The following is a 10,209-nucleotide window of genomic DNA, read 5'->3' on the forward strand; positions in this document are numbered from 1 at the left end:
CCATGTACAGGGTCACTATGAGTCAGTTTTGACTCCATGGCACATAACCACCACCAACCGTACACACAATATAAAATTTGAAGTCTTTCATATACTAACAGGGATAACAAGTCTTATTGTTTAACTATAAAAGTCAGTTACAAATTCATACTCTAAAAATTGAATATTATCTACACACCTCCCCCTTTTTTTCTGGTTGTGTTTTTTCCTGTATGAGTTTTCAGAAAGGGTCTCATCAACTTACCACATAAATCCCACCATGCTGGCCATCATGAATTTTGTTATGTCGAACAATTGGACAACTGTTTGTCCTAATTTGAATTCCTGCTAATGCATTGCCTATTGAATAATAAGAGTTACAAAGTCAACAGGTGAAGCCTAATGCCATAATGTAAGTTTTACATTGGTGTTAGTTAAAAATTTTAAGTATTATAAGACACACAGTCACCATGAGTCAGAATTGACTTGATATCAACTACAACCCAAGACAAAACTAAGGGGATGAGGAGTGTACGAGGGGCTTACAAAGTTTGTGGGAAAATGGAATGATAAAGGAATTTTTCAAGAAACTTTCTAACATCTCCTCATAAATACATACAGAACCGTTACAAACATTATAGCATAGTACGGAGTTCTGGTAGCGTAGTGGTTATGAATTGGGCCGCTAACCTCAGGGTCAGCAGTTTGAAACTACCCAGCTGTTCCACAGGAGAAAGTAGAGTCTTTCTGCTCCCATCAAGATTTACAGCCTTGGAAACCTTGTACAGGGTCGCTATGAGTCGGAATCGACTCCACGGCATATAACCACCATCACCTAAGACTATATACGCTGGAGTCAGAATGCCAAGTTTTGAATCCCAGCAATTCTACTTCGTATGTGACCAAAATAACCGGATTAAGTTATTTAACCTCTTTGCATTTAATTTCCTGATCAAGGAGTAGGGATCTGATTATCATTTGCCTCAGAAGGTTGATATGTAGATTTTAAGATTAACTAATTAAATAAAATGTTAAGGTGTTTTTAAAAAAGTGTATAGTATTGAATATACTTTATATAACTATTATCTAGTAAGTGCTAGCAGGAGATTCAGTCCAGAGACAAATTAATGTCTATAGCACATAGAGAACTAAAAATTGTTTGCTGAATTAATGCCTCAAAAGCACCAATGAGGAACAGGTATTTTCCTTCTCCAGTGACTATAAAAATGTACTAAGCCAGCACAGACATCATTGATAAAATTGGTAAAAATGGATTATAAAAAAATGAATATAAGAAAACTATATAGTGTCCTGACGATCAAAAATGTGTTTATATTTTTACCCTGATATTTGGTACAGTGCCTGGTACATAGTAGGCATTCTAAAAATATTTGCCAAATGAATAATATCACACAAAAATATGTATTATGAATTTCAAGAAATTGGATCAATTCTTCTACTTAAATGGTTTCAAAGTGGTCCACTTTGCTAATGCCAGAGAGCTAGGCTAGTCCTTAAAACTTATAAAAACCACATGCTTACCATAAATGTCATTTCCTTCAATAAGGCCTCGCCCATCACCAAAGATGTACACACCGCCTTGATTTCCATTAAATATAGAATTACCCCTGTAATTATACAAAATAACAATTTTTGAAAATTAATTATCTCTATTCAACAAAGTTTATCTGTTTTATACAATTGTAGGGCACTCATGGCCATGTAAGCTTGGACAAATTACTTAACTTCTATGCATTCCACTTCCTAAACTGTAAAATGAGGGACTCACACTAGATGATTTCTAAGTTTCCATCTAGTTCTTCCTAAGAGCTAAGGCACTGGAAAAAACAAAACAGTATCATTAAAAATTCCCTTTAAAGTGGCCAAGATATTAAAAAAATTTTTTTTAACTGATCTAGAAATATTTTGCTGATTATTAGCAACATGAAGTCCATAATTTACTTTTATAAAGCAAGTAAAAAGTAAAATCTGACATTAATTTATGGTTTTTACTAAATTATAATACCTTTCATCTACAATTTCGGTTAATATCTTTAAGACTAGATCTATTTGTTTTACTGTGCATAGAGGGGAAAGTAAGAACTATTCAAGTAAAGTAAAAGCATGAAGTTTGGACTTTGATCATTTTAATCTCTCTGTCCAAGAATCTCTGAGATAAAATTAAGTTTCCTGAGTTACCCTACCTGCTGACTCTAAAAAAAAGAAGAGAAGATAAAAATCATTAGGATCCAAGGAAAGGTCAAAGCCCTATTTACTCATCTATAATTCAGCTTGATGAATTTAAAATAAAAATGACAGCAATTGCATTTTTATATAGTACATGGCTTAGGTCAGTAAAAACCAACAACAAGTGAACACTCTAAAATAAGTAAGTAATAATACTCATCCAAATACATGACTTTTATAGTAAAATCTATTACAGTATTGAAATACCTAGGAAAAACTTTTAAGAATTAAAGCTTAGTATCTTGACTTTTCTTATAATAACAACAACAACAAAAAAAAAGTGAAAAAAAGTAAATTTTAGCTATGATTATAAGAAGCTCTGGTAGCATACTGGTTATGAGTTGGGCTGCTAACCTCAAAGTCAGCAGTTCGAAACTACCAGCTGTTCCGCAAGAGAAAAGATGAGGCTTTCTGCTCCTGTAAATATTTATAGCCTCAGAAACCCTATATAGGGTTGCTGTGAGTCAGAACTGACTCTATGGCACATAACCAAACCAACCAACCAACCAAGATTATATGTAAATACCTTATTGTTGGATCACTATTTGAGGTAATCCATACACCTGCAAAGTTGTTTGCGTAGATTTTATTCTCTATGAACTGTCCTCTTCCTTTTTCATGGACATATATTCCTCCAGTCTGACCATGGTGAATTTCACATCGAACCACAGTGGGGTTAGCATAGGCTTTTACTTCAAAGCCTGCTATCCTGTTTCTGTGTATATTGCAACTTTCAAAGTAACCCTGAAAAATATAAAATATAATCCCTTAAGTAAAAGCTATTTTCTTAGAAGAAAGCTAAAAAAATCAAGAAACAAAAACAAAACCCTCAAAATTATGTATCCGAAATGCTCAAGAGTAAGAATAGATATATTTAGAACAAATTTCAAATGATAAGCATGAAGAAAACAGTCTAAAATGTTTTAGTAAAACACAAACAGGGCACAGGTGGTTCAGTGATCATATTCTTGCCTTCCATGAGGGAGATGTGTATTTGATTCTTAGTCAATGCAGCTACTACCTGTCAGTGGAGGCTTGCAAACTGCTATGATGCTTAACAAGTTTCAGTGGTTCAGGGGAGTTTCCAACGCTGATGGACTAGCAAGAAAAGTCTGGTAGTCTACTTATGAAAATTCAGCCAGTGAAACCCTATGGATCACAATGGTCTGATCTGCAACTGATCATGGAGATGAGACAGACCAGGCAGTTTCATTCTGGTGTGCATGGAATTGCCATAAATCAGGGTGGCTCAACAGCAACCACCAACACCAACAACAAGTAAAGCAAACAACTAGAAATCATCTAAGTAGTCTAAATAAATCCAAAACCCAGAAATAACATTGGGAAAGAAATATTCAAAAAAAATGTAAGTTAATAAGGTGATTTCAATTTAACGTAAAGAAAAATTATTTGAAAAATGAAACAAAAATATGAGGGAGTGATTATCTGAGTAGTGGAATTATGGATGATTTTTATATTTTAATTACGTATTTTATATTTTTATATGTCTCTGAATTATTAAGTTTCTATAATGAACATGTTCTACTTTTAAAAGTTGCAGGTGGTGCTCTCTCCTCTCTCGAAATTCCTCTTAATATGAAGTTTTTTTAATGCCATTTTTATTATTAGTTTTCTACATTTGAGATCTGATGTGGTGCTACAGGATAAGCACTGGACTGGTAATCACAAGGTCAGGAGTTTAAACTCACCAGTCATTCTGGGAAACCCTATACAAGATCATTATGAGTTGAAACTGACTGGTCGGCATAAAACAACAACATCTACATTTGTCAAATTCTATTTGATCATGGAGTCCTGGTGTGGTGCTGTAGAATAAGCACAGGACAGCTAACCACAGGTTGGTGGTTCAAACCCACCAGCTGCTCCTTGGAAACTCTGAACAGGGCTGCTATAATATTAGGAACTAACTCGATGGCACTAACAACTTGATCATTAGCTTCCTTAAGAGAAAAGGAGTGTTCTAACCTCTGAAACCTTCTTAAAAATTATATATAAGTACTCAAATAGGATTTGTTGAACTTTTTGCTAAATTTACTGGAAGTTAAAATAGGTTATAATTTTGAATACTCTAGTATACTATATATTTAACTATCTAAGAAAACAGATTTTAAGATGTACATTCAGAAATAGCTTTGAGATGTCATATCCTAAATTTTCTATAAACTACATATATACATTAGGATTATATACGCATTATTTTTTTTAAGACGGGGAATCATAGCAAATTGAATGGCATATCTTCAAGTATAAAAGGTTTTCCTGCTTTGATTTTATACTAAATTTTAAAAAGAAGTAAATTGGGAGGGCTTCAAAAAGTTCATGAAAAAATAAAATTCAAAGGTAATGAAATTTCCCCATTAACTTTCTGACAAAACTGATCATCAAAGAAACAAAAAAAGAGAACAACAAAAGGTTACATTAAAAGACCTTAATAATGATAGACTGGAACAATGCACCATTTCCTAAACACAAAGATGTAGGCTCAGTTAGTCTATCTCTTGATCTCGGTCATGGATTGAACTGTCACCCCAAAATGTGTCAGCTTGGCTGAACCATGATACTTAATGGGTTTGGCAGTTATGTAATGTTACAATATGGCAGGCATGTGATGATTCTCACCCTCACCCCCCATGATGTGATCTGATGTGATAAACCGATGAGAGCATTAAAGATGGGCTGCATTACACTGAATCCCATTCATAGCCCTGATGCAATATAAGAGGAGTTTCCCTGGGGTGCAGTCTTCAATATCTTTCACTTCCAAGAGGTAAGAGAGAAGTGAGCAGAAATCTGAGGGACATGCTACCACCAAAAAGGAAGAGCCCAAGCGGAGTGGATCCTTTGGAACTGGGGTCTCTGTACTGTGATGCTCCTAGATCTAGGGAAAGACTGATGCCAACACATATGGGGATCTCCAAGGAATGCTGAGCTTGCAGACGGTGGAAGGAGACAAGGGCTTTCCCCAGAGCTAAGAGAGCGCCTTATTCCTAGAGCTGGCATTCTGAATTTGAACTTCTAGCCTCCTGAATGGTGAGAATAAATTTCTGTTTGTTAAATACTATCTACTTGTGGTTATTTCCGTAACAGCAGGACTAGATAGCTAAGATTAATCTCCCTCTACCAGAAGTTGGAATGGCATACTTGATTTGTAAATTTGGGAAAGAATATACTGAGTGTGTGCTATTTACCTTCACCTTTGACCTTATGAAGCACCTTCAGCTACTCCTTCAAAGAACACTACCTGTGACGAAGTGCGTAAGCATATCTAATTTGGAGGTTCAGTCAAACACATGTATTTGGCTCTCATTCTAAGCTGTGTCCTCCCCCACTTAACCTTTAAGGATAACAAAAATTGTTAGCTTCTTCATGCTAATTATTTTCCCTTAGCTAAGGAGTTCCATTTTCCATTCTTTAATTTATTCTTTTGCTCTAATGCCAGATTTTAAAATACAGTAACATATACATATTACTTAGACTCCTGGTGTGGCACTATAGGATCAGCAATGGACTTCAAGCCACGAGGTCAGCAGTTCAAACCCACCACCTATTCGTTGGAAATCTTATACATGGTTGCTATGAGTTGGCACTGAATTGACAGCACTTAACAACAACAACAACATGTATACTGCTGTACATGGAATTTTCAGTCTTTCAGTGCAATTATATTATTTTGGTTAGAGCAGTGTGCTATTCAGAGTTGAATTATAAAGTTTGTACAATTTTTTCTTTTCCATGAATGTGTATTGTTGTATCTTTTAATTTTCAGTTTTAGGTATTAACTACTGACTTCCTGTATTACAGAAGATGAAAGTACTTATACAGGATAGCCTTTCAATGCAGTTATATTATCATTTTAGTTATATCAGTATGCTATTTAGGGCTAATGTACAATTTTTCATCTGTAGTTGGTAACTGTCTTGCTTTACTTTTTTTCCTTAGTTTTCTAGAGATAATTCTATTGCCAACTTGCTGCCAGTTGTCTATTTTGTCTCAATAAATTTAATTCATACCATGTTTACCAATTTATAGGCACCCTGGTACACAGTGGTGAAAGTACTGGACTGCTAACCAAAAGGTTGAAACTCACCAGACATTCTGTGGGAAGATGTGCAGTCTGCTCCTGATAAGATTTACAACCTTGGAAACCCAATGGGGCAATTCTATTCCATCCTATAGGGTGTCTATGAATCAGAACCCACTCAAAGGCAGTGGGTTTGGTTTTGGGGGTTACCAATTTATCTTCCTGCATATAAAGAAGCCTTACAACCTGCTCCAATCTGGAATGGTTACCATGGTCACAGGTACTCAAGCATTTACCATATTTACCAATTTAAGGATTTAAAATGTCCCTACTTTAATAGAACTTCTTGTGTGGTGCTATATGATCAACACTGAACTGTGAACCATAAGGTTGGCACATCAGACCCACCATCTGCTCCTTGCAAACCCTGTACAGTGTTGCTGTTTGTCAGAACCCACTCAACTGCACTTAACAGCAACTACTACTTTATTCAAAGATTGTGTTTGTATGTTTTATTTTATGGTTATTGTTTGAGAAAAGAAAGCATAACAAAAAGGGTTTTTCCTCCATGATCTAAAAACCAAAAGTCTCTAGATTATTACTATAATAACATAATAACAATAGTTATTATATTCAGAAAGAAGACAGACTGTTTGGCTTACAGTTTTATAATGGGTTAAAGTGTTAAGTTCATGTAAGCAGCTTTAAAATAGTATTTTAATAAAATGAATGTATTTTGTTAAGTGATGTCTCCAGCGCAAATAATGGTTCAATAATGCAGAACTAAAGATTTGGAATCCTTGTGTAGTACTCTAGGATAAAGCACTAAGCTACAAGAACGGTCTGAATGGCAAGGTTGGCAGTTCAAACCCACCAGCAGCTCCTCGGAAACCCTATATAGCGTTGCTAAGAGTAAGAACTGACACAATGGCACTTAGCAACAAAAAATCTAGAGTATGGAGTCCTGGTGTGGCACTATAGGATAAGCAGTGTACTGCTATCTCAAGATTGGCAGTTCAATCCATCAGCTGCTTCTTAGAAACCCTACATAGGGTTGCAACTGATTCGCAGGTACTTAACAACAACCACATCCATAGTAGTAAAGAAAGGAGTGAATAATGGGAGAAAACAATAGATATGGACACATCATAAAGGACAAAAAGAGATTTAAGGAAATCATATACAATTGATAAAATGGAAATTTCTAAACAAAAAAAATAAATGGGACAGAAAAGATATTATAAATAAAATATCAATCAACATTAGTATGTGAATGCTGAGGTAAAAAAGCACATCACTAGCAGAAAGAAGTACCACTTGTCTGTCAGTTTATTACACTGTGTGGTCAGCATGTTTCTGGGATTCTAAAAGCAATGCCACAGGTCTTTTAAATACCAGCAGTGCCATCCATGATGGACAGGTTTCAGATACAATTATTCAATGTTTTGATTATTCCATGTTCTGATTATTCAATGTCCATTAATTATCAGAACATGGAATTTATGAAGAATAAATCTAGAAAAATTGGGAGTTGTCAAAAATGAAATGGAATGGATAAATATTGATATCCTAGGCATTAGTAAGATGAAATGGACTGGCTCTGGCTATTTTTGATCTGCCAATCACATGGTTTACTAGACTGGGAATGACAAATTGATGAGGAATGGCCTCACATTCATCATCAAACAGAACTTGAAATTTCAAGATCTGTATTGAAATACAATGCTGTCTGTCGTGGGATAACATCGATATCCCTACAAGGAAGACCAGTTAATATGACTATTCAAATTTATGCACCAACCACTAAAGTCAGTGAAGATGAAATTCAAGAATTCTACCAACATCTTCAGTCTAAAATTGATCAAGCATGCAATCAAGATTACTGAAAATTACTGGCGATTGGAATGCAAAAGTGTGAAACAAAGAGGAAAGATCCATCAGTCATTGGAAAATATGGCCTCGGTAAATAGAAATGATGCTAGAGATCACATGAAAAAAATCTGCAAAATCAATGATTTGTTCACTGCAAATAATTTTTAAAAACAAAATTAAAGACAACTATGCACATGGAACTCACCAGACCCAAATACCAAGAAATCAAACTGACTGCATCTGTGGAAAGAGATGGTGGAGAAGCTCCACATCATCAGCCAAAACAAGACTGGGGTAGACTGAAGACTAAACCATCAATTGCTCATATGGAAGTTCAGGGTAAAGCTGAAGAAAATCAAAACAAATCCACAAGAGCCAAAATACTACCTTGAATACATCCCACCTGAATTTAGAGATCATCCGAAGAAAAGATTTGATGCATTAGACACTAATGACCAATGACCAGGAGGTTATGGATGACATCAAGAACATCATACAGAAAGAAAGCGAAATATCATGAAGATGACAAGAAAGAAGAAAAAGATCAAAACAGATGTCAGAAGAGACTCTGAAACTGCACTTCAGTATACAGATGCTAAAGCAAATGGAAGAAATGAGCAGATACAAGAGTGAAACAAAAAATTTCAAAGGGTAGCTTGAGAAGAGAAACTCAAATATTAAAATGAAATGTGCAAAGATCTGGAGTTACAAAACCAAAAGGAAAGCACACCCTCAGCATTTCTCAAGCTCAAGCACTAAGAGTAAATTCAAGCAGCAATTTGAAATACTGAAGGATTTTATAGGCAAAATAATGATCCAGAGCCAATGATCTTGAAGGAAGAAGTTCAGGGTGTACTGAAGGCACTGGCAAAGAACAAGCTTGTTTGTGTGAATTCATGGAATACAAATTGAAATCTTTAAACAATCTGATGCAGCACTTGAGGCACTCCCTATGTGGAAGAGTGCCTTATTTGTCCCCATTCCAAAGAGAAGTGACTCAATGGAATGTGGAAATCATTGGACAGTATACATATCATCACACGCAAGTAAAATTTTGCTGAAGATAATTCAAAACCAGCTGCAACAGTACACTGACTGGGAACTGCTATATGTTCAAATTGGAGTCAGACGAGGATATATTATGGTTGACATCAACAAATTTTAGGTGAAAGCAGAGAATACCAGAAAGATGTTAACCTGTGCATTACTGATTACTGAAAGGCTTTCCATTGTGTGGACCATGGCAAGCTATGGACAACATTGCGGAGAATTGAGTATTCCAGAGCATTTAATTAATTGTGTTCATGAGGAAGTCGTATGTAGACCAAGGGGCAGTTGTTTGAATAGAACAAAGGAACAGTGAATTGTTTAAAATTAGGACAGGTGCGTGCCAGGGTTGTATGTTTTCACTATACTTATTTAATTTGTATGCTGAGCAAATAATCCAAAAAGCTGGATTATATTAACAAAAACACGGCATCAGGACTGGAGGAAGGCTCATTAACAACCTGCAATAAGCAAATGATACAATCTTGCTTGCGGAAAGCGAAGAGGACTTAAAACACTTATTGATGTAGATCAAAAACCACAGACTTCATTATGGAGTGCACCTCAATGTAAAGAAAACAAAAATCCTCACCACTGGGCCAATAAGCAACATCCACATAAATGGATAAAAGATTGAAGTTGTCAAACTCCTCATTTTGCTTGGCTCCACAATCAACATTCATGGAAGCAGTAGTCAAGAAATCAACTGATATATTGCCTTAGGCAAGTCTGCTGCACAAGACCTCTTTAAAGTATTCAAGAATAAAGATGTCAGTTTAAGGACTAAGGTACACATAACCTATGTCATGGTATTTTAAATAACCTTGTAAGCATGGAAAGTTGGACAATGAATATGGAAAACTGTACAAGAACTGATGCAATTTAGTTATGGTGCTGGAGGGGAATATTAAAAGTAGCATGGTCTGCAAGAAGAACAAACAATATTGTTTTGTTAGAAATACAGCCACAATGCTTCTTTGAAGGAGCTCTGGTAGCGTAGTGGTTACGAATCGGGCGGCGAA

At 35.5% G+C, this 10,209-nt stretch overlaps 1 protein-coding gene across 1 annotated transcript in view; it reads right to left on the reverse strand.

Annotated features, from left to right (window-relative positions):
- The window catches only part of FBXO11 (F-box protein 11), a 44,261-nt gene that overhangs the window by 17,019 nt on the left and 17,033 nt on the right, over positions 1-10,209 (reverse strand). Inside the window, exons 11-13 of the mRNA XM_006839432.1 lie at positions 2,753-2,970; positions 1,522-1,607; positions 245-339 (exon numbers count right to left, since the gene is read on the reverse strand). Of these exons, the coding sequence (XP_006839495.1) occupies positions 245-339; positions 1,522-1,607; positions 2,753-2,970 (399 nt within the window). The remainder of the gene's footprint in view (positions 1-244; positions 340-1,521; positions 1,608-2,752; positions 2,971-10,209) is intronic.

This window comes from Chrysochloris asiatica, unplaced genomic scaffold (assembly GCF_000296735.1).
Source record: "Chrysochloris asiatica unplaced genomic scaffold, ChrAsi1.0 scaffold00024, whole genome shotgun sequence".
Taxonomy (NCBI): Eukaryota; Metazoa; Chordata; class Mammalia; order Afrosoricida; family Chrysochloridae; genus Chrysochloris; species Chrysochloris asiatica.